Source organism: Somniosus microcephalus, chromosome 2 (assembly GCF_052327205.1).
Source record: "Somniosus microcephalus isolate GS21.2 chromosome 2, FLI_Smic_1.0, whole genome shotgun sequence".
NCBI classification, from domain to species: domain Eukaryota; kingdom Metazoa; phylum Chordata; class Chondrichthyes; order Squaliformes; family Somniosidae; genus Somniosus; species Somniosus microcephalus.
This window is the reverse complement of record NC_140988.1, coordinates 237,697,916-237,722,881: the sequence shown is the minus strand read 5'-3', so window position 1 is coordinate 237,722,881 and position 24,966 is coordinate 237,697,916. Positions and strand designations below refer to the sequence as shown.

At 41.1% G+C, this 24,966-nt stretch overlaps 2 protein-coding genes across 3 annotated transcripts in view; both read left to right on the top strand.

The window, feature by feature from the left end:
* Window positions 1–3,370, top strand: part of ppat (phosphoribosyl pyrophosphate amidotransferase) — a 95,090-nt gene extending 91,720 nt beyond the window's left edge. Inside the window, exon 11 of the mRNA XM_085970445.1 lies at window positions 380–3,370. Within this exon, the coding sequence (XP_085826571.1) occupies window positions 380–564 (185 nt within the window). The 3' untranslated portion in view covers window positions 565–3,370. The remainder of the gene's footprint in view (window positions 1–379) is intronic.
* Window positions 3,371–7,454: 4,084 nt separating this feature from the next.
* The window catches only part of aasdh (aminoadipate-semialdehyde dehydrogenase), a 50,629-nt gene continuing 33,117 nt past the window's right edge, over window positions 7,455–24,966 (top strand). For both annotated transcript variants that reach the window (XM_085970432.1, XM_085970425.1), the window contains exons 1-6: window positions 7,455–7,918; window positions 11,065–11,185; window positions 14,687–15,030; window positions 16,474–16,666; window positions 21,308–21,549; window positions 23,402–23,508. In XM_085970432.1, coding sequence (XP_085826558.1) covers window positions 7,569–7,918; window positions 11,065–11,185; window positions 14,687–15,030; window positions 16,474–16,666; window positions 21,308–21,549; window positions 23,402–23,508 — 1,357 coding nt within the window. In that variant the 5' untranslated portion in view covers window positions 7,455–7,568. The remainder of the gene's footprint in view (window positions 7,919–11,064; window positions 11,186–14,686; window positions 15,031–16,473; window positions 16,667–21,307; window positions 21,550–23,401; window positions 23,509–24,966) is intronic.

Below are 24,966 nucleotides of genomic sequence, written 5' to 3'. Positions count from 1 at the left end.
TAATTTACGCCTCTTGAGAGCAGTATTTATTGAACTGGCTAATCTCTGTAATGCACATTGCTATTAGTTGGAGTTGTGTTTTTTTTAACTTTTCTTGGGATTTGTCTTTTTCTGAGTACAATAATTGGCATTAGAGCTGAGGATTTAATTTTGATTCTGAATTAATATGTTGAATAAAATGTTCACATTTTCACCGAGTATTATCAGTTTTCTCTAGCTATTGCAGTGTGTGACCATTTATATTTTGTGCTGCTGCTTGTGTTTAGACTGCTGAGTCGTGATAATATCAAAGGCTGAATGACTCAACTATTTGTTAACTATACTAAAAACATTTTTATAATTAAACCTTCTTAAAATCTTGTTTTTCTGTCTTTTGTAGGAGCAAATAGTGTGGTTTATCTCTCTGTTGATGGATTGGTATCTGCTGTACAAGAGGGGATTAAGAGCCTGCGAGCAAATTCCATCCTAAATAATACTGAAAATGACAAAAAATCATCATCTAGACAAACGGGTCACTGTACAGCTTGTCTCACCGGAAAATACCCTGTGGAGCTTGAATGGTGAAGTTGCTTTGATTGTATAGTTCTGAGTGATTCACCAGTGAAATTTTTGCAGATTTGAATACAACCTAAAAGGACATGATGGTGCTCTGTTATTTTCTAGTCAGCGTCTATATAAAGGTATTTTCTTGTCAGTTTATCAGTTGAGTATTTTCAGTCTGCCTCTATGTGTTTCCATGCATGTCTTTTTTTTTTTAAAGTGGTGCCACCATTATTTGCACTGCACACAAAAATCAACGTCCTCCATTACATTCTATTTGCACCTCCATGGTACATTGCAAGTAAGAATGTGTCCCTCAATTGTAGAGATTCAGACAGCTCTTATTTGTTTCATGAGGACTGTCAAATGAATTACTGTTATTTGAAATCATTCTAACTGCAAAGAGCAAACTCATTTTCAACTATTGTCAAAAATACTTTGGTTTGGAAATGATTGAATTAAAAATGATTCACTTCCTGATGCAGTTGCTTATTGTGGGGAAACTCAACTACACTGGAAATGTTTTACAAGATCTGATTCATAAACTACAGGAGTGTGTTGTAGCCTTGAACATGCAGTACTATCAAACAGTGTGTGTGTGTGATGATATATACATATATATATATTGTGTATGTGTGTGTATTTTTGTTTACCTTTCTGGGGTTTCACTTGAGTTTTGTGTCTTCTCTAACCATCCTTAAGACTGCTGAATTTTGCTGTGTAGCTTCTGGTCACATGAGTGGTAAAGTTTGTAATATGCCACTAGATCAAGGTTATGATGCAGTCAGCTGACAGGATTTTACTGGTAAATGATCATTTTTAAGAGGTACATTACTTCAGCCTATTGAGTTACAAGTAAATATAATAGTTAAGTATTCTACAGTACATTTAGAGATTTTGAGTGTTCAGATAATCTTGGATTGGCTACCCTAGCTCATTATCTACTTAAATTGGCAAAGGATGCCTTGTGGTTTAAATGGAAAAGCCATTCTTAACTTTTCTGGAGCAGAAGTGGCCTTCTAACTTTAATATACTACTGAATGTTCTGTAGTTACGAAACGTAATGTGCCTTCCATTCTCCGATACAAAAATTTCCTTTCAGGTTGAAGTAAAGCTTTCAAACACCTGTATTTTTGATTTTAGAATATTAATTAATGAAACTGTGCGCAGTACATTCAGAATGTAATACTGGCTTTGTCTAACAAAAAAAACTTTCATATGAGAGATGTACATAAAGGAGTCATATTGAGTCCATTAATTCCCTTGTGTAACTTCTGGTCATAATCAAGTTTAAAAAAGCCAAAGTTAACTTTTCCCCCCTTCATGTTCATCGAGAACTCATACGATGAATTGACATAATAAATAATTTGTACTTTTGGAACTTCTACCAGTGTATCATTTTGTTTTAATATATTGTAACCTAACTATTTATCTGACTTGTATTATTGCCTTCTTTGGAAAATTGACTATATTAGAGAAAATGAAACCAGTTCTCTTACATTCTTTATCTTCTAGCCATACAATCATTTTGAATGGCAATACCAACCAAGTTAAGCATTCATTAGGTGTGGAATATCCATGCTGGAAAATTGGTTTATATTTTGTCCTACATATCAGGCTAAATAAAATGTTTAGCTCCATATCCGTTGCTTTGACAGTGGCCTCTGACCAAAATGGCAGACGGTCATCGTTAGTTATGCCAGTGTGATGTTTCTGTCCTCTTTTTGTTTTGAATGAGTTTGAAATTGAGTAACTTTTGTGTTTGCAAAATTGTGACCTTTGTGATCGGAGTAATAATGCTCTTCAGTTCCACTTGGGATCTTAAATAAAAACATTAAATGTTTGAAATACACAGCAGGTGAGTCAGCATCTACAAAGGAAAAAGACAGTTTATTGATGTTTTGGGTATGAAACACTTTTAGATTTACAGCATTTGTAGTTTTTTATTATCTAGGTCGGTGCTTCAGTGCAGTACAGGAAACTCTTTGGTATCCGGCACCGACGGGACCGGGATGGTGCCGGTTGATTAAAAATTCCGGATGACGGAGAGGGTTATCTACCGAGGCTATTTTTAACAAACAAAAATTAAAAAATCAAGAAATGTGCAGTATATAGTAATTAGGTACTCCCTGCAGCGCGGGAGAGTCAGACTCCTGTTATTGAGGTGTTCGGACTTCCGACAGCACCAAGAAGCCGAGTAGTGGCAGTTTGGAGAACTACCCCCACTGACTAACTCGGCCACCACGGGAGACTCGGACTCGGCAACATTTCCAGTTATTGAGGTGTTGTTTTCAGAGTATGAATTTTGCCGGTTAATAGAGAGTTTCCTGTACTGAGGGAGTAGTACTGCATTGTCAGAGGTGCCATCTTTCTGGTGAGACGTTAAACCGAGGCCCTATCTGGCTGTTCAGGTGGATCTAAATGATCCCATGGCACTATTCAAAGAAGAACAAGGAAGTTTTACCAGTGTCCTGGCCAATTTGTTCCTCAACCAATGACATACAAAAAAATAACTGATCATTTATCTCTTTTTTTGTTTGTGGAGCCTTGCTGTGGGTAAATTAGCTGCCACATTTGCCTACATGATGACAATGCTACACTTCAAAGTTACTAACTGGCTGTGAAGTGCTTTGAGATGTTCTGAGATTGCAAAAGGCTCTTGTATAAATGCAAGTTTATTCTTTTTATTTTACCATTTGGGATCTGTTTTGGTCATAATTGAATTAATTTTGATGCCAGGTCCTAGGATGGAAGTATCAGTGTTCTAATTCATGGTATTGCCTTTATTCCATTGTATTTCATTAAACATTTAATTACCGTGCAAAATGTATCAGGTTTCAACATTTTCTCTTTTTAACTGTTTATTTTAAATGTAAACCGATTGTGTAAGACATCCTTGTGTAATTTGGTTAAAGGCATGCTAATACAAAAGTTTGTGTTAATCACTAGGCAAATGTTATATAGTATCATAGTGGGAATATAAAATTACAAAACAACTTGGGTTTCCAGGTTCTGTTACAGTATACAGGAAACTTTGTGCTATCCGGCACCGACGGGACCAAGCTGCTGCCGTTCCCTCAAAACTGCCGGACACTCCAGCGCTAATGTTGAAACATACGGAGATTTTCAGCTCCGTGTGAATCAACAAACCCTGTTGCTTAGCAACAGCTTCTAAACAGTCGGCAAGCATCTCTAGCTGAAGCTGTTGCTTAGCTACAGACCTTGCAGAGCTTGACTGTTGAGAAAAAAGCAACGAAAAGGAAAAAAACGGCTCCTGATTTTTGCCGGTGGTTCGAGCTTGCCGGACATTTAGCCTCCGGATAACACAAAGTTTCCTGTAATACCAAATTAATTTTTGTACAATAAATGTGTATTCAGGTGTATGTTCTTGAAATTTTATAATAAATAATGTTTCTAGACCCATCACCAATGAAAGTCTAAATCTGCTAAGCAGTATCTCCCATTTACCATCTTCAGCCAGAAGTGCCGAGTGGATGATCCATATCGGCCTCCTCCTGAGGTCCCCACCATCACAGAAGCCAGTCTTCAGCCAAATCGATTCACTCCACGTGCTATCAAGAAACAGCTGAGCACACTGGATACAGCAAAGGCTATGGGCTCCGACAACATCCCAGCTGTCGTGCTGAAGACTTGTGCTCCAGAACTAGCCGCACCTCTAACCAAGCTGTTCCATTACAGCTACAACACTAGCATCTATCCAACAATGTGGAAAACTGCCCATGTACTGTCCACAAAAAGCAGGACAAATCCAATCCAGCCAATTACTGCCCCATCAGTCTACTCTCAATCATCAAAGTGATGGAAGGTGTCATCGACAGTGCTATCAAGCGGCACTTACTCACCAATAACCTGCTCACTGATGCCCAGTTTGGGTTCCGCCAAGACCACTCGGCTCCTGACCTCATTACAGCCTTGGTCCAAACATGGACAAAGGAGCTGAATTCCAGAAGTGAGGTGAGAGTGACTGCCCTTGACATCAAGGCAGCATTTGACCAAGTGTGGCATCAAGGAGCCCTAGCAAAACTGAAGTCAATGGGAATCGGGGAAAACTCTCCAATTGCTGGAGTCATACCTAGCACAAAGGAAGATGGTTGTGGTGGTTGGAGGTCAATTATCACAGTCCCTGGACATCGCTGCAGGAGTTCCTCAGGGTAGTGTCGTAGGACTAGCCATCTTCAGCTGCTTCATCAATGACCTTCCCTCCAAGATAAGGTCAGAAATGGGGATGTTTGCTGATGACTGCAGTGTTCAGTGCCATTCACAACTCCTCAGATAATGAAGCAGTCCATGCCCGCATGAAACAAGACCTGGACAACGTTCAGGCTTGGGCTGATAAGTGGCAGGTAACATTCACGCCAGGCAATGACTATCTCTAACAAGCGAGAGTCTAACCACCGCCCCATGACATTCAACGGCATTACCATTGCCGAATCCCCCACCATCAACATCCTTTGTGTCACCTTTGACAAGAAACTTAACTGGACTAGCCACATAAATACTGTGGCTACAAGAGCAGTTCAGAGGCTAGGTATTCTGCGGCGAGTGTCTCCTCCTGATTCCCCAAAGTCTTTCCATCATCCACAAGGCGCAAGTCAAGAGTTTGATGGAATACTCTCCACTTGCCTGGATGAGTGAAGCTCCAACAACAATTAAGAAGCTCAACACCGTCCAGGACAAAGCAGCGTGCTTGATTGGCACCCCATTCACCACCTTAAACATTCACTCCCTCCACCACCGGCGTACCGTGGCTGCAGTGTGTACCATCTACAAGATGCACTGCAGCAACTCGCCAAGGCTTCTTCCACCTAGAAGGACAAGGGCAGCAGGCACGTGGGAACACCACCACCTCCAAGTTTCCCTCCCAAGTCACACACCATCCTGACTTGGAAAAATATCGCCGTTTCTTCATCGTCGTTGGGTCAAAATCCTGGAACTCCCTCCCTAACAGCACTGTTGGAGTACCTTCACCACACGAACTGCAGCAGTTCAAGAAGGCAGCTCACCACCTTCAAGGGCAATTAGGGATGGGTAATAAATGCTGGCCTTGCCAGTGACGCTCACATCCCATGAACGAATAATTAAAAATCATAAAAACTTGCCGTGTTTACACTGGGAACATAATCTAATGCAGCTGCCCCTCAATATACTGTATTGATCCTGAAGGGTTTGCATGACATGCCAACAGCAAATCTTTACCACCAGCCTCAGCCTGACTTTCAGTCCCTTGAATTCTGTATGCTGAAATTGAAATGTAGAGATCATCTGGTATTTGGGGGTGATGGCTCTAAAGTTGCAGTTTGGGCCTCCCTGTGCTCTCAAACACTATTTGGTCAGTTTCATAGAACCACTTTGTAAGAAAAACTTTCTTTTTTAAAAATTCATTCTTGATGTGGGCGTCACTGGCAAGGACAGCATTTATTGCCCATCCCTAGTTGCCCTTTGAAGGTGCTGGCTCCCTTTGAAGGTGATGATCGCCGCCTTGAACTACTGCAGTCTATTGTAAAGGTGCTCCCACAGGGAGTGGATGTTTATGGATGTGCTCATCAAGCGGGCTGCTTTGTCCTGGATATTGTCGAGCTTCTTGGGTGTTTTTGGAGCTATGCCCATCCAGGCAAGTGAAGAGTATTCCATCACACTCCTGACTTGTGAGCGGTGAGCAGGTTATTGGTAAGTGTTGCTTGATAGTACAGTTGACAATTTCTTCCATCACTGCTGATGATTGAGGGTAGGCATATGTGGCTTCAAGGACACCCTCAAAGCCTCCTTGAAAAAGTAACATCCCCACCGACACCTGGCAATTCCTGGCCCAAGACCGCACAAAGTGGAGGAGAAGCATCCGGGAAGGCGCCGAACACCTCGAGTCTCTTTGCCGGGAGCAAGCGGAAGCCAAGCACCCCACCCACCCATCCCTTCAACCACCGTCTGCCCCACCTGTGACAAGAGACTAGGTCCCACATTCGACTAATCAGTCACCTGCAAACTCATTTTTAATGTGGAAGCAAGTCATCCTCGGTTCCGAGGTAACAACAGAAATTGCTGGAAAAACTCAGCAGGTCAGGCAACATCCCTGGAGAGAAATTTGAGTTGACGTTTCGGGTCGAAACCCTTCTTCAAAACTATTTTCTTTCCAGTTTTGAAGAAGGGTTTCGAAACGTCAACTCAAATTTCTCTCCACGGATGTTGCCTGACCTGCTGAGTTTTTCCAGCAATTTCTGTTATTTCGGATTTCCAGCATCTGCAGTATTTTGCTATCGCACTAGTGTTCAGTTGTGAGGGCCTGCCTAAGAAATGGCTAGGTTATCACATAATATACAAATTTAGAAGAATTTCATCTTCACAAAGAAATTTAATTAGGTAATGTAGAAAAAACTTGCCTTAAAAGTCTTTTTGACAATTATGCAAAACTATTCTTTCTTAGAGGGGAGATGTTCAGCAAAAGGAAATTTGGGAACCTCTATCTTAGATCATTATCACTTATGTTATTTGATCACATCCTGTCCTCTAGCTAATCGCAGACTATTTTTCTTTCCTATTGCGTGGCTCTGTTCCTCCTCGTAAGCTGTTCATTTGTAACAATGTCCAGTTCTTAGGAGGAGTTATAAATCCCAAAACGTTAATTCTACCTTCCACGCTCCACAGAAGCATTTTGTTTTCATTTCAGATTTCCAGCAGCTGCAGTATTTTGTTTTTGTCGGATAGTCTTAAGGTTTTGGCTTTAACTCGCCTTGTATGGAAATTAAACGAAATATATAAACACACACAACAGCCTATAATAGGGATTTACCCCTTCCAATCACACTCCACCGAACCTGTCCAACAATCGCAACTGCGGCACGCGCACCACCTTCTCATGTCGCTGAAGACGGAACGAGCGAACGTCATGACGCTGCATCCGTCACTGCACGGTTGCGGCACTGGCCGTTACAAACAAGTTTTGAGTTTGCGGCGCTGCATAGCGTGTGAGAGTATGACAGGTGTGTCGCTGTGACCCAGACGAGGCTTTAATTATGTTTAAAGCAGTGCCGGATACAGCGGAAGAAGAGGCTGGAGTCGGCGCTTGTGGTCAGGCGGTATCGGCGGCGGGCGCAATGTGTGTGACGACGACGGAGAAGGCGAAGTCGGGCCCGGGCAGCCTGCATGAGCTTGTGGTGTGCGCGGCGGCGCTGCACGGCACGAGGACCGCGGTGTGCTACGAGAGTGAGGCGGACGGGGCTCGAATGTGTTACACCTACAGCCGAGTCATCTGCCTGGGGAATACGCTCAAAGAGCTGCTGCATTTGCACTGCGATTTTAGCCAGGGTTATGTGATTGGGTTATACTGCCAGCCTACAGTAAACCTGCCCAGCTGCATTTTAGGGTAATACTACTTAGTTTTGCTGCTGCTCCCCCACCCCAGTTATTTACCCATCAATATGTGGTTTTCATGGACGGAATGCAGTCTCAAAACACCAGTAAGATTCTGGAATCCCATGTAGTCACTGTAAAAGAGTAGCCCTACTCCTCACCATTAATATGTCATATGTAGAGTACCAGTGCACTATGTACTCATTTTAATATTCCAGCAGGAACATGAAGCCATTCTGTGCACAAAATTTCTATTGGAGTTAGTGTGGTTAAAAATCCATGGGATTGGCGGGGGGGGGGGGGGGGGGGGAAGAGAAGGAAGGCCTGTTTTAGGGTGCTTGTCTACCCCAACATACTGGAAAGTACAGTGCAACTTGGTGGTTCTGGAGAAGGGAGGTACAGGGTTTCCCCTTTGAACCTGCATGTACTCCCAGCAGCCCCTGTAAGGGGATTGCTTTTGAAGGGGTCAAGCATGGGGCATACCTTGTCCACCAGGTGTCTGCTATACCTATGCCAGGTCCTTGGCCTTCTCATAAACCATTGGTCTTGTGAGGGCAAAGTTTCCAGCCCTTATAAAACCCCACAGAAATTCCGATGTTAGGCTAAGGTCCAGAAATCCGGCCCTCATAATTTCTGTTTTTTCTGGGCACATGCTTGCCGAATTTATGGTGGGATTGTGTCAGATGGGATGCAGATTTTTGCCCTTTTATGTATCAAGTTAAAAAAGTTATTAAATAGTAAAAACTTTCAGCCCTGTGTTCAAAAGAAAGGACATTTTAAATGGAGAAAGACTAAAAACTGGAGGAGAAAAGGGATTTTGGTGTTCAAGTACACAAATCACTAAAAACTAGTGCATAGATACAAAAAGTAATCATAAAGGCTAATGGAATATTGGCCTTTATCTCGAGGGCCGGAGTGATGCTTCAGTTGTATAGAGCCTTGATCAGCCCCTGTCTGGAGTACTGCGTTCTGTTCTGGGCACCACACCTGAGGAAGGATATATTGGCCTTGGAGGGGGTACAGCATAGATTTACCAAAATTATACTGGGGCTTAAAGTGTTAAATTATGAGGACAGGCTGCATAAACTAGGGTTGTGTTCCCTTTAGTTTAGAAGGTTGAGGGTGATCTAGTTTAGGTGTTTAAAATGATAAAAAGATTCAATCGAGTAGATACAGAAAAGCTATTTCCTCTGGTGGGGGAATTCAGAACAAGGGGGCACAATCTTAAAATTAGAGCTAGGTCATTCAAGAGTGGAATAAGGAAGCACTTTTTCACCCAAAGGGGTGCAGATATGGAGAGTTTCTCTCCCAAAAGGCAGTGGATACTGGGTCAATTCAAATACTCAAAACAAATAGATAGTTTTTGTTAGGTAAGGGTATCAAGGGATATGGAGCAAAGACAGGTAAATGGAGTTGAGGTACTGAGCAGACATTATCTAATTAAATGGTGGAACAGGCTCTAGTCACTGAATGGCTTACTCCTGTTCACATGTTCCATGCTTTCCCTTTCCAAAGATTCTTCAGCATCTCTGGATGAGTGGAACAGTTCTGGTTCTGTTCATGAAAGCTATATTCTTGGATTTATTCGACATAGACCATTTTTAATGTCCATCTGATTTCTACATGCCAAGGCCACTTAACATCAATTAAATTTTCCCCTTAGCCTTCTCTACTCAAGGGGAACAATCCCAGTTTCTCTAGTCTGAAGTCCCTCATCCCTGGTACTATTCTGGTAAATCTCCTCTGCACTCTCCAAGGCCTTGATATCCTTCCTAAAGTGTGGTGCCTAGAATTGGACCAATACTCTAGCTGAGGCATAACCAGTGATTTATAAAGGTTTACCATAACTTCCTTGCTTTTGTACTCTATGCCTCTTTATAAAGCCAAGGATTCAGTATGATTTTTTAACAGCTTCATCAACTTATGCTGCCACCCACAAAAATTTATATATGTGAGCCCACAAATCTCTGTGTTCCTGCACCCCCTTTAAAATTGTACCATTTAATTTATATTGTCTCTCTTCATTTTTCCTTCCAAAATGCATCACTTAAGAACATAAGAATTAGGAGCAGGAGTCCAAAAAGATCTATCGATTTCAGCCTTTAATATACTCAACGACTCAGCCCTCTGGGGCAGAGAATTCCAAAGATTCACAACCCTCTGTATGAAGAAATTCTTCCTCATCTCAGTCTTAAATGGCCGAACCCTCATCCTGAGACTTTGCCCCCTAGTTCGAGACTTTCCAGCCAGGGAAACAGCCTCTCAGAATCTCTGTCAAGCCCTCTCAGAATTTTTTATGTTTCAATGAGATCACCTCTCAATCGTCTAACTCCAGAGAGTTTAGGCCCATTCTACTCAATCTCTCCTCATAGGACAACCCTCTCATCCCAGGAATCAATTTAGTGAACCTTCGTTGCATATTCTTCCTCGGGTATAGAGACCAAAACTGCACAGTACTCCAGGTGTGGTCTCACCAAAGCCCTGTATAATTGCAGCAAGACTTCCTTATTCTTGTACTCCAACCCCCTCGCAATAAAGGCCAACATACCATTTGCCTTCCTAATTGCTTGCTGTATCTGCGTGTTAACTTTCTGTGTTTCGTGTACAAGGACACCTAAATCCCTCTGAACACCAACATTTAATAGTTTCTCACTTCACACTTCTCTGCATTAAATTTGACCTGCCACGTGTTTGCCCATTTCACCAGTCTAGCTATGTCCTCCTGAAGTCTGCTACTATACTCCTCACTGTTTACTACATGTCCAAGCTTTGTGTCATCTGCCAACTTTGAAATTATGCCCTTTATACCCAAGTCCAGGTCATCAATATAAATCAAAAAGAGCAGTGGTCCCAATACCGACCCTTGGTGAACACCGCTGTATACTTCCCTCCAGTCTGATAAACAACCGTTCACCACTACTCTCTGCTTTCTGTCCCTTAGCCAATTTTGTATCTATGCTGCCATTGTCCCTTTAATCCCATGGGTTTCAATATCCTAAGTATCTGGAGGAAAAAACACATTTAAAGAATGATTAAGGATCACAGGAAGAGTAGGCGATTTTTATTTCCCCCCTTCTGTTTATTATATAATAAATGTGAGTGACAGTTACTATTTCAAAAATAATAATGTTTAGTGTTGCTGTTTCTGTACCCTTTCAGAATTCTTCAAACTGGGGCAGCCTTCTGCCCAATTAATCCAGAGTGTTCACCTCGCTTATCAGCATATTTTATTCAAAGGTGTAAGTTGAAGTATATCCTTATTCAGAAAGATATGATACAGGTGAGTTACTGAGTTATAAACAGATATGAACAAATAACATTCATTAAAAAATACAAGCTTGATGTATTTTTACATACTGGAGGTAATTAGGCCCTCGTGATTTTTAAATTAATAGAGGATGTTCCAATGACGCTCACTTTTTCAGTTTAAAAATATAGTAATTAAAATGTTTAATTATTTAAATTCAATAATGTTTGTATAGTGCATTAATGTGATTTTTATTTACAGCCTGTCAAACCCACTCCATGTAGGGTCCGTGGATAATTATTTTATCATGAACCTCCCCTTCCCCTCCACCTGTTGATCCCAAGACCCCTAAAAAATCAAACAATGCTAATATCTGTAACTGTACCCACCCCACCAACAGATATTAATACAGCTTCCTTTTTAAAGTGTCAGTTGACCCCGAATCAGCTCCCTTCTGTGGGAGAAGCCGAAGGGGAGATATAGTTCAGGTTTATTAAAAAAACGTTATGAAGGCTTTTGATGAGGAGGAACCATTTCCTCTGGTTGGAGAGTCTGCGACAAGGGGTCATTTATTTAAAATCCTCCCTAAGTGTAAGGAGAGGCGTTAGGAGAAAGGTCTTTACACAGAGGGAGACATTTCTTTACACTGAGGGTTGTTGGAGCATGGAATGCTTTGCCACAGAGAATGGCTGAGACATTGCATCTTTCAAGGGAAAATCGGATAACTGGTTCAAACAGAGGACGATACAGTTCTATGGGGAGAGAGCAGGGTAGTGGGAATATTTTGGATTGATCTAGCAAAGAACTAACAAAGACAGGCCAAATGGCGGCCTTCTGTGCTGTAAACTTCTGTAGTTAAACTGATTTGCCTTATTGATACCTACTACACACTGACCATATTTATTTTGTGGTATGATCAATGATCACTCATGTCCTTTAACTTTTTAGCCTCTGTCAGTAGAGTCCTTTGTTATTTTAGTTGCTATTGTTAGTTTGTTTTATTTGAAAACCAGTTTGGGTGGGATATTCATCCCTGGAATTGTAGTGGCTTTGCCCCTTTAAAGGGAGGCTTTCATGTTATTTTAATTACTTTTTTTAGTTTTCTCTCTAACCTTCTTCAGTCCTATGTCACCCACTAAACATTCTGTTCCTTTGACGCCAGCATTTTGGCCATTAATGCTCTCATTCGTTTGCCCCACCACTGGCTCAAAACTAATCTCTAACCAAACCTTTGGCCACCCTTCCTAATCTCTCCTAGTTTTCCTTATTCCCAGCTGTAAAGCACCTTGTAACGTTTTTTTAAAAATATTAAAGGCACTATATCAGTGTAAATTGTTTTTCAAAATTACTAGTTTGGATGGCCCAACCTGCCATGAAATTTTAGTGGTTTTGGCTATTTAGTGGTGAATATTTATAGAGTCGGGCCTAGCCCAACCCCACAATTCCTACCAGCCTATCTTAAAATGGGACCATTTCATGTTATACATAAACTTTCCAACAGCCACCTTTGTCTGCATGGCTCAGCTACTCACTGTCTTAACCAGCTGAGCCATCGGTGAGTTCTTACATATTGCATCTGGAGTTTTCCACACAAGTGGGAACTGGGCTCCTCTAAGGTAGGAGCGGTATGGCAATAGCAAATGAGGCATATTTGGTTTGTGAAGCACAGACGTCTTGGTTTTATTTTTGCTTATATTTCCTATTCATTGGTTTTTCCTGTTTGATTTTCGTAAGCCCAAAGATTTGAAAAAGGCTGTTCCTACTGCTTTTACCTCATTGGTGAATAAAGCCTAGGTTGGAACATGTAGATCTGCTTGTAACCACAGATTGACATACATGCAAATTAGTAGGAGCATTGTTTTAAACTTTATATGCAAATCACAAAGATCCATGATACATACCTAAGCAGCCTACGTGGAGAAAAAAGATTGTACACTCTTGTAAAGCATCAGTTGTAAAGTATCATTAAACTGAACCAAATAGGATGCCTGTTTCTGTCTTGTCTCAGTACGACTTGGCCAGTGCCCCTCTGTTCCATTCTGTACAATTCACTATCACGAGCTAAGGATTGCAAACAAGGGCTGCTTTTACAAGTGTGCTATCCCAGAAGTTACAGGTGCTCATGGAAAATTATAGGGAGTGCACCTGCAATTTCCTGATATGAGCTCCTGCAGGCAAGGTTTCCTGCCAAGCATGCAATTTTGTAAAACTGCCCTTCTAGTCTCAAAGGCCCTAAGAATAAAGCTACTGTTGAGGTTGTGCCTCCTTGATTTTCCAGTATCTGGATGTTTTTTAAGTAGAAGTGAATATTGTGATCCTATTGTGAATCGTCTTTCAGATGAGACGTTAAACCAAGGCCTTGTCTGCTCGCTCAGGTGGATATAAACGATCCCATGGCACTATTTCAAAGAAGCACAGGGGAGTTAACCTGGTGTTCTGGCCAATATTTATCCCTCAATCAACATCACAAAAACAGATTATCTGGTCATTATCACTTTGCTGTTTGTGGGACCTTGCTGTGCGCAAATTGGCTGCTGCGTTTCCTACATTACAACAGTGACTACACTTCAAAAGTACTTAATTGGCTGTAAAGTGCTTTGAGACGTCCTGAGGTCGTGAAAGGCGCTATATAAATGCAAGACTTTTTTCTTTATCGTGGAAAATCCTTCAGTGTATGGTAAAATGCTATTCTAAATGAAACTGGCAAACTCATTTGAATATCTTGATTACTTTTTTTAAAAATCCTTGTATCAGCACTCCTGATTTAAGCAAATAGAGATTTTGAGCATTCATGTCACTGAGACCATTTTCTTCTTTATAGAAAAGTTTTTCTTTAGTTTTAGTGCACAGATTGATAGCAAATAATTTGTGATTGTCTGCCTTGCAAATTGAGCTTTAATTTTTTTTAAGTTGCTGTGTTATGTTAATATGTTTTCCAATTTAGAAACATCTTCTAAACACAACTTTGCTCTTTGGTTTTTATTTTTTCTTTACACCTCTGTGAAGCGCCTTGGGACTTTTGTTTACATTAAAGGTGCGATATAAATGCAGGTTGTTGTATCCATTGATCAAACAATGATCAACTGAAAGGTCAATTCCTGAGAAGAAAATATTTATTGATGTGGTCCTCACAGCCAGTTAAACTTTTTTTTTATCAACATCAGTATTCATATATGATTGAGCAAAATTATGTTTTTTTTAAAGCCCATATATCACCCCACAAGTTTCAAATTGATTAGTTCAAGTTGTTTTCAACAGAAACTTAATTTTAATTTCATATGCAGCATAAGGAAATCTTCCATCAAGAGCTTTGACTAAAAATCAAATTCTATATAGCAATCCAACTGGAGAGGATCTTGGTAGCCATCCTCTTCTACACATCAGGTTGCTTTCTTATTTATTTATTAACATTTTCCAATCTTTGTTTTTCTGTAGCCATATATGCCCTGCATTAGTGTAAGAATTGTGGATTTTTGGAGGAAACTAATTTTTACAAGTTAATAAATAATGGTGTACTATAATTTTATATTTCAGCAATTCAGGGACTTGCTGTCAACCTGGTTGTGCATTGATGTTGAATATGATATACCTACACTATACGTGGTACTTGTGAAAATTCAGTGGCAGGTGACTAATATGGATTTCCTAGCTCCAGAACCCAGAAACAAAGAAAATGTCACTTGCAATAAAATTGGAGGTTTAAAAGAAGGCAGATTGGAAACTACTGACGAGCATGAAAAAAAACATGCACATAAATATGTGGACTGTCAAAGGCAAGGGTTTGTGGCATATATTTTGCAAACATCGGGTACTACAGGAACTCCAAAAATTGTTCGAGTACCTCATCAGTGTATTGTTCCTAATATACAGCATCTCAAGTAAGTTTAATTATAAGGGATTATTGCCAACTTCTTTGGGAATTACATGTTTATTGATGTCAGTATATCATGGTTATTCTTGTTACAGTTATAACTTCAATCACATTCAATTTTATTATGAAAAGTCTGTAATGAAAGGAAGGGTGTTGTCAGGCAGTTATCACATGATATACATGTGATGCATAATGTGAATGGCCATACCATCGTGAGAGATCACAGTTCATTACAGGATACAGATGCAATTCATTGCCTTTAGTGAACGTGCCTTTGAAAATCTAGTTCAGTTGAATTAATTTCTTCAAGTTGTTGTGAATTTAAGATAAGACTGGGTTTGCATTTGGGTTGACTAGGTTCAATACAATCCAATGTAAGGTCCTGCATATTGAAAGTAAAAATCCCACATTGTGGGATAGAACTTGCCAAGGGGGAAGTTCAGAGGCCTTTGTATGTTAGTTCGCTTGCCAATTACCATGCCTAGGAAATCTGAGGTGGCAAGAAAGGGACATTGTCTTATATTGACATATATAGGATGAGTACAATTTCCTCCAAAGGTCATTTTTGATGCTGTATCATGCTCTGGCCAGTCACACCTGGAGGACTGCATACAGTTTTAGACAGTGCACTTGAAGGGGCCAACTGGGACCTAGAGTCAGTGTGTGGAAGAGAGGGCTGTTCTCCACACCCCTCACCACCATTAGAGGGAAGACCCAAGAGGAACAATTTAGTACAGTGAGGCTCTTCAGCCTCCAGAGAAGATATCTCAGAGAGATCTTATAATATATAATAGGATAGAGAAAAGTAAACCCCAAACAGTAGTTTCAGATCTGCAAAGAGAGCAGGCCAAGAGGGTACAGGTTCAGGGTTGTAAAGGACTGACATCAGGAAGTAATTCTTTACACAGAGTGTAATCAACAGGTGGAATGGGTGGTTGAGTCTAGGACACTGGACTCATTTAGGAAACAGCTAGATGTTGTAATGGGAAGGTGGTAGGTTTAATAATCTGGAAGGAGGAGCTGTCATGGGCTGAAGGGCTCTTTTCATCTGACCCTATTTGTGATCTTGTAACTATTTATCATTACTTAGCTGCTAATTTTAAAAGGTCTCGTGCATTGGCTAGACCTTTACTTTAGCGCCAGCAAAGTACAGTCAGGTTTAATAGTTAATGGTTTGATAGACCAGTGGGCACACAGTGAGATTAGATTGGAACACGAGTTTCATATATTCACAATGTTCTATTAGTAATTTATACTGAAAGGATTCTATCCTTTCGATTTACAAAATCAGATTACTGTTCTGATCATACCTTTCACTGGCAACATTCGTTGTGATTTTATTGACTTCACTGCATTATAAAATATCTTGAGAGAAATTAAACTTAAGGATACCTCATTATTGCTGCTTTACTTCTCTTTTTTGTTTATTTAAATCTTTTTTGTTTTGCAGGTCTATCTTTGAGGTTTCATCAGACGATGTCATTTTTATGGCGTCTCCTCTGATTTTTGACCCCTCGATTGTTGAAATGTTTGTTGCACTGTGCAGTGGAGCTACACTGCTCATTGTTCCACCAGTCATTAAAATGATGCCAAAGAGACTAACCAAGGTTCTTTTTAACCATCACAAAGTTTCTGTTTTACAGGTATGGTGGTATAGATTAACTTAGAAGTTTGCAAATTGTCATTCTATACTTCATGGAACATTGGCTAACAATTTATTTGTACACTGTTTTTACAACCAGAGAGCTGCTGCTTTATAGCAGGCCATATTAGAAAGGAGAGTAGAATGTTAACACATAGCTCAGTTGGTAAATGCACATGCCAGTGTGGAACTGAGCCATAGAGACTAAGAAGATTCTGGCTTGATCCCCAGTCTATGCTGAGGGTGGGTCTAAGAGCTTTCATGCTCCTGAGCTAAGGAGAAGGGGGGAAATAATCAAGGTTCCTGCCTTGGATTGCTGCCCTAAAAGCCCTGCAGGGAAGTGTGCTTATATGTGGTCATAAGACTATTATTATATTCCATCAGGCTAGTCACAAAAGTCTAGAAAATACCAGATATCACTTGTTCTCTTGTATCCCTCAATTACTTCCTTGTCAAATGTCCATCCAGTTCCCTCTCGAATTTTATCAACGTAACCAGCCTTCACTGTTTTTCTCAGTAGTCTGTTCCACATATTCACCAAACTGTATGTAAAGTAATTTAAATCCAAATTATCTGGCTGTCTTTTCTCTCTGACCTTGAGTGCACTATGCTTTGTTTCAGAGTATCAAACGTGTTATCTTTCAGTTCGTCTATACATCTTGATATCTTGCATAATTCAAGAAGCCCTTCTTGTTAAATGTAAATACTCAACAGTTTTTATAGCCTCTCCTGGTTGTTCAGGTGCCTAATCTCATTTATTAATTGCCTGCACCCTCTCTAAAGCCAAGATGTCTCCATTACAGGGGCCAGAACAATGCTCTGTACAAACTCAGAATCACTACCTGGGACCTACGCTCTATCCTCTGACTATACATAAGAAATAGGAGCAGGAGTAGGCCATTTGGCCCCTCGAGCCTGCTCCGCCATTCAATAAGATCATGGCTGATCTGATCTTGGCCTCAACTCCACTTTCCTGCCTGCTCCTCATAACCCTTGACTCCCCTAGATTTCAAACATCTGTCTATCTACACCTTAAATATATTCAATGACCCAGCCTTCACAGCTCTCTGGGGTAGAGAATTCCAAAGATTCACGACCCTCTGAGAGAAGAAATTCCTCCTCATCTCCGTTTTAAATGGGCGACCCCTTATTCTGAAACTATGCCCCCTAGTTCTAGATTCCCCCAAGAGGGGAAACATCTTCTCTGCATCTACCTTGCCGAGCCCCCTCAGTATCGTATATGCTTCAATAAGATCACCTCTCATTCTTCTAAACTCCAATGAGTATAGGCCCCACCTGCTCAATGTTTCTTCATAAGACAGCCCCTTCATCTCAGGAATCAACCTGGTGAACCTTCTCTGAACTGCCTCCAATGCAGGTATATCCCTCCTTAAATAAGGAGACCAAAACTGCATGCAGTACTCCAGGTGTGGTCTCACCAGTGCCCTGTACAGTTGTAGCAGGACTTCCCTGTTTTTATACTCCAATGCTATTTTGCGTCAATTGGCCTTGTTAAGCCCGCCCTGAGGGCTTGACGGCCAATTAAGAGAAAGCCGGTGTCAGATGACTTCAGTTGATGACGCGTCATCTGCCGGTTTTCTTAACGGGGCCACCACCATTTCTTTTTGAATTGATTTTTTCAGTGTTCGACAGTATTGAGCTGCTGCAAGCACTGACAATCACTGTACAAAGGTGAGCCCTTGCACCCAGGCTCTCCAGTGACTCCTTAGGCTAAAACAGATGGCAGCCGCAGGTGAGGCTACAGAAGCGATCTGTCACTGGTGAGAGAGGTTCTCCCAATGAGGTGGGACTACACAAACACTTCAAAGCTTGTCATGTACAGAAAATTCTAAACACATTAAAAATGACTTTCCCAACATTTTCTTACCTCTGCAACTCACCAGTATCCCATTGGATCCTTCACACCACTTCTGCAGCTGTCATCTATACACAAACATTACAGTAGACCCACAGCACGCCAAACTTACCCTGGCGGAGTTTCCCGATGCCGGGAAGCCCACAGTAGAAGTGTCGAAATTGGAAAAAGCCTCTTGACTGCCTGTTAACTACCTGTTAACAAGCAGTTAAGCGGCTATAATCCTCTTCCCGCCACTAGGAGTCGGGTCCCTGCGCAAATCGGGGACCCGACTCCCGGGAAGATTGATTGGAAGTGGGTTCGGGACCTGCTGCCAATCTTTGATTTTGATTTTGCCAGCAGTCCCGCCTCCAAACCCCGACCCCTGAGCAAGGGCAAAATCGCCCACTTTGTGTCCTCCTCACAACTTGCTTTCCCACCTATTTTTGTCCCTTCATCCAAGTCATTAATATAGATTGTAAATAGTTGAGGCCCCAGCACTGATCCCTGTGGCACCCCACTAGTTACAGTTTGCCAACCGGAAAATGACCCATTTATCCTGACTTTGTTTTCTGTTAGTTAGTCAATCCTCTATCCATGCTAATATATTACCCCCAACCCTGTGAGCTCTTATCTTGTGCAGTAACCTTTTATGTGGCACCTTATCGAATGCCTTCTGGAAATCCAAATACACGACATCTACTGGTTCCCCTTTATCCACCCTGCTCGTTACATCCTCAAAGAACTCTAGAAAATTTGTCAAACACGATTTCCCTTTCATAAAACCATGTTGACTCTGCTTGATTGTATTATGATTTTCTAAATGCCCTGCTATTACTTCCTTAATAATGGATTCCAGCATTTTCCCAATGACAGATGTTAGGCTAACTGGCCTGTGGTTTCCTGCTTTCTGTCTTCCCTCCTTTCTTGAATAGGGGTGTTACATTTGCGGCTTTCCAATCCTCTGGGACCTCTCCGGAAGCCAGGGAATTTTGGTAGATTACAACCAGTGCATCCACTATCGCTGCAGCCACTTCTTTTAAGACCCTAGGGTGTAGGCCATCAGCTCCAGGGGACTTGTCAGCCTTTAGTCCCATTAGTTTGCCTAGTACTTTTTCTCTAGTGATAGTCATTGTTTTAAGTTCCTCCCTCCCTATAGCCCCTTGATTATCAATTATTATTGGGATGCTTTTAGTGTCTTCTACCGTGAAGACTGATACAAAATATTTGTTCAAAGCCTCTCCCATTTCTCTGTTTCCCATTATTAGTTCCTCAGTCTCATCCTCTAAGGGACCAACGTTTACTTTAGCTACTCTTTTCCTTTTTATATACTTGCAGAAGCTCTTGCTGTCTGTTTTTATATTTTTTTCTAGTTTACTCTCAATCTATCTTCTCCCTCTTTATTATTTTTTTAGTCATCCTTTGCTGGTTTCTAAAAATTTCCCAATCCTCTGGCCTACCACTAATCTTTGCAACATTGTATGCCTTTTCTTTCAATTTGATACCATCCTTAACTTCCTTAGTTAGCCACGGATGGTTCATCCTTCTCGTAGAGTCTTCCTTTCTCACTGGAATAAACCTTTGCTGATAGTTATGAAATATCTCCATAAATGTTTGCCACTGCTTATCTACCGTCTTACCCTTTAATCTATTTTCCCAGTCTTCTTTAGCCAACTCTGTCTTCGTACCTTTTGTAATTGCCTTTATTTAAGTTTGGGACACTAGTTTCAGACCCAAGTTTCTCACCCTCAAACTGAATTTGAAATTCTAAAATTCTATCACGCTATAATCACTCTTCCCTAGAGGATCCTTTACTATGAGATCATTAATTAATCCTGTCTCATTACACATTACCAGATCTAAAATAGCCGCCTCCCTGGTTGGTTCCACAACGTATTATTCTAAGAAATCATCCCGAATACATTCTATGAACTCGTCCTCAAGGCTGCCCTTGCCAATTTGATTTGTCTAATCTATATGAAGATTAAAATCACCCATGATTATTGCAGTACCTTTCTTACAAGCCCCTATTATTTGTTGATTTATACTCTGTCCTACAGTGCAGCTACTGTTAGGGGGCCTATAGACTACTCCCACCAGTGACTCTTTCCCTTACTATTTCTTATCTCCACCCAAACTGATTCTAAGAAGACATCTTGATCTTCTGAGCCAATATCATTTCTCACCACTGCACTGATCTCCTCCTTTATTAACAGAGCTACCCCACCTCCTTTTCCTTTCTGCCTATCCTTCCAAAATGTCAAATACCCCTGAGTATTCAGTTCCCAGCCTTGGTCAGCTTGCAACCACATCTCTCTAATGGCTATCAGATCATACCCATTTATTTCTATTCGTGCCGTCGACTCATCTATCTTGTTACGAATGCTCTCCTGTGTTGTGTCCTACAATCATTTAGTTTATATTCCCACTGCTTTAAACCCTTTTTGTAACTTCATTATTTTTTTAATCCATATTTAATAATATTTTACACTGGTGCTTGTGTGAGGACAGGATTGGGCTTGGTTATGATTCCCACTCCAGTCAAATAGCCCACTGATACTCGCTGCCTAAGTTCACATATGAGGAATGATCACTTGGGTGTTAGAGGGTAGCCAGAATTTTTGGAACTGGAGCTCAGCATGAGTCTGAACCTTCAGGAAAGGAGGGGAGAAAATGGGGAATCAGGGAATAAATAGCAGCAAAGAGGCAGCTATACATGTGGATATATCTCTTTTTGTTGCCAATCTTGAAATATTATGACAGTTTAATTCCCTTCTCTTTCTCCAGGCCACCCCAACATTGATCAAACGGTTTGGATCGGAAATCTTGGCATCAGTTGTGCTTTCAGCCAATACTTCACTCCGTGTGCTAGCACTAGGGGGAGAAGCATTTCCTTCACTATGTGTACTCAAAAGCTGGCGAGGAGAAGGAAACAAAACCCAAATTTTTAATCTTTATGGGATTACAGAAGTGTCAAGTTGGGCCACATACTACAAAATTCCTGAAGAGATGCTGTCTAGTGCCACTAGGTTGTAAATCTGTTTAATTTCTTGTATGAAAAGCAAGAGCTCAGGATGTCCTAAAGCACTTCACAGTTAATTTATTTCGAAGTGTAGTCACATCTTTTATTCGTGGCACCAGTTTGCAGAAGCATGTTCCCACAAACTGCAATGAGCTGAATAGTCTGTTGATTTGTTCTGGTGCTGTTGGTTATTAAATTTGGTCAGGTTACCAAGCGAACACCTTGCTCTTCGAGTAGTAGTGGGATCTTTTATGCCCACCTGAGCAGGTAGATGGGACCTTGATTTAACGTCTCCTCGAAAAGACAGCATTTCCAACAATACAACACTCACTCAGCACTGCACTGAACTATGTGCTCATATCCTACACTGGGGCTTGAACCCATGACTTTCTGAATTAGAGGCGAGTGTGCTACCAACTGAGCTAATGAGCTTAACAAGAATGAAAAATGGCCATTTAACCATCCAATTCATTCTACCTCATCCATTATATTCTTGTTGAATCAGAAATTGGTCTAATTCTCTTTCCAATCATCTAGCCAAGTATTTGCCGACTGGCAGTGTTTAGTATTGATTTGACAATAAGGAAGAGTTTATGATGTATGTTTCAATGTTACTGAGCTTTATTGGTTTGATGTAATGTTGCGACAACTGAATATTTTGATAATAGAATATTCTGTTGAGGATTTTGATATTTTTTTGGAAGGAGGAAAAACGCAGCTGGCAGCTAGCTCTGATGAGGTAGGACTGAAACCATTAGTTGTTCCACACTCTGGGACAATTTTTTTTTAGCAAACCACCCAGCCTAAGTATTCTGCTGAGTGGGATCCTTCCATTTCCATCCTTTACTGGTTCCAGGGGTCATGAGCGTCCCACTGGTGGTGAATTTAAATATTCAGATCATATTGCTCAACTAGGTAGCGACCAGACTTATTTTTCTGTGCAGTAAGGCGTTGGTCCTCTTAAAATATGGGCCTCTTAATTATTTTAGGAACACACAGATGTTGACCGCAATTGTGTTATTCCCCAAGAAATATGTAATTTTAACCATGTCAATACTTTGGTGCAGTACTTAACTACTGATGCTTTACAAAGAAGATTATCTCATCACTGTGACTATAGACATCAATTGTTGTACTCTGGAGTAAACAGAATGTCAGGCCAGAACCTAGTTTTTTTTAAATAATGGTCAGTAATATAGGGCCCTGGTGAGACCACACCTGGAGTATTGTGTACAGTTTTGGTCTCCTTACCTAAGGAAGGATATACTTGCCATAGAGGGAGTGCAATGATAGTTCACCAGACTGGTTCCTGGGATGGGGGGGATTGTCCCTTGAGGTGAGATTGAGTAGACTAGGCCTATATTCTCCAGAGTTTAGAAGAATGAGAGGTGATCTCATTGAAACATACTAAATTCTTACAGGGCTTGACAGGGTAGATGCAGGGAGGATGTTTCCCCTGGCTGGGGAGTCTAGAACCAGGGGGTCACAGTCTCAGAATAAGGGCTCGGCCATTTAGGACTGATTTGAGGAGAAATTTCTTCACTGAGGGTGGTTCATCTTTGGAATTCTCTACCCCAGAGGGCTGTGGAGTCTTGGTCGCTGAGTATATTTAAGACAGAGATCGATAGATTTTTGAATATTAAGGGATTCGAGGGATATGGGGATAGTGCAGGAAAGTGGAGATGAGGTAGAAGATCAGCCATGATCTTATTGGATGGCGGAGCAGGCTCGAAGGGCCAAATGGCCTATTCCTGCTCCCATTTCTTATGTTCTTAATCCTGCTAAGTTCAGTAAATAGTTGATATCTTAACTGTAGTTTGAGAATTAATTGTTAATTGTTACATGTGTTTGCATTTTAGACATGACGAACGTGTCCCTTTGGGATTCCCTCTTTTGGGAACTACTTTGGATGTCATGGATAACTTTGGTCAAGTAATCCAGGAAGGAGAGGGACAAGTTTTCATAGGTAGAGATTTTTCCTTGTGTAGCTTCATAATAAAATAATTAATCTGTTTGTCCCTGACTTTTTCCTTGCTGGAGGCTAGAGTTTTAAAATAAATTTCTGAAAAAGTTACTAGCCTCAGTAATCATTCTGATTGACCATGTCTAAATTTTGCCAGTCTCCGCTATTTTAAGGTGAATGAGAAGTAAATATTGGTTATTTTTCTTATCTTGCAGGAAACATCAAAAATATGTTTTCAGGCTCTTGGCTCTATTACTATCCCTATTTTTCAAGTTTATCAAATGCTAGCATTCTTCCATTAGAAATCCTGCATTTTCCACTGAGAGCAGTCTTTCACTGCTTTGGTTTTATAATTAACACTGGAAGTTCATTCAATCCTGACTAACCTTTGATAATGCTGGTTTCAAACTTCTGAAGAAACAGCCACTAAACTAGTACAGGAAACTTTCGTTTATCTGGAGGTTAAATCTCCGGAATGCTCTATCCACCAGCAAAATTCAGGAGTCGGTTCAGATAAGTTTTTTTTACTTCTCGTTGCTTTTTTTTCCAGTCGTGGCTCTGCAAGGTCTAGCTGAAGCTGTTGCTTAGCTACAGCGACGCTTGCAAACTACGCTGACTGTTTTGAGGCTGTTGCTAAGCAACAGGGTTTGTTGCTAGATACGGAGCTCCGAAGCTCCGTATGTTTTAACATTAGCGCTGGTTTGTCCGGCAGTTTTGATGGGACGGCAACAGCTCGGTCCCGTCAGTGCCGGATACCAGAAAGTTTCCTGTATATGGTTAATGATGTCAAGCCAGCTACAGAGAGCGCAATTCTAAAGCCACTGTATTTTGATTATGTACTTGTAAAACTCAGTTCAAGGAAAAGTCTCTTTGAATTTGTAGCTGTGATCCTGAAGAGGTAAGTAACTCTTTTCAGGTCAGCAACAAGGCTTACTAGGCAGCTGGAGATTTGAAATGCAGCAAGTGCCAGCTGTTGTGGCATGAACTGTAGCAACTTCCATATGTGAGACCATAAACAATGTATGCCGTTCACATGGATACTTATTCTACAGCTGTGGGAGCTTGGGTGTCAAAATGAAGGCAGCTGTGAGGGTCTGGCTTCAAATCCAGAACAAGACTGCAGAATGTCATACAGGTGCATGACTCTGTGCACCAGCAGACCAGTGCACATTGTGAGGACATGCCTTCCTGCAGTGTGAATGTGCAGGGTTTTCTGGTTCGCACTTGGGTTGGCAGCATCTCTGCAAACACCAAAGCTAGAACAAATGTCAGCAGAATGTCACTCTCAGTCCTTGAGTATAAGGCCAGCAGCAACTCGCCAAGCTCTTGGGATTGATGTGTTGTGTCGGTGTTACTAGAGGCAGAAGGCCTTCTTCTTGCCCACAAAGGATAGGGGTATTTCAATGCCTCTAGTCTCTGGTACACTCCTGGAGACTACAAGATACAGATTAGGACCCACAT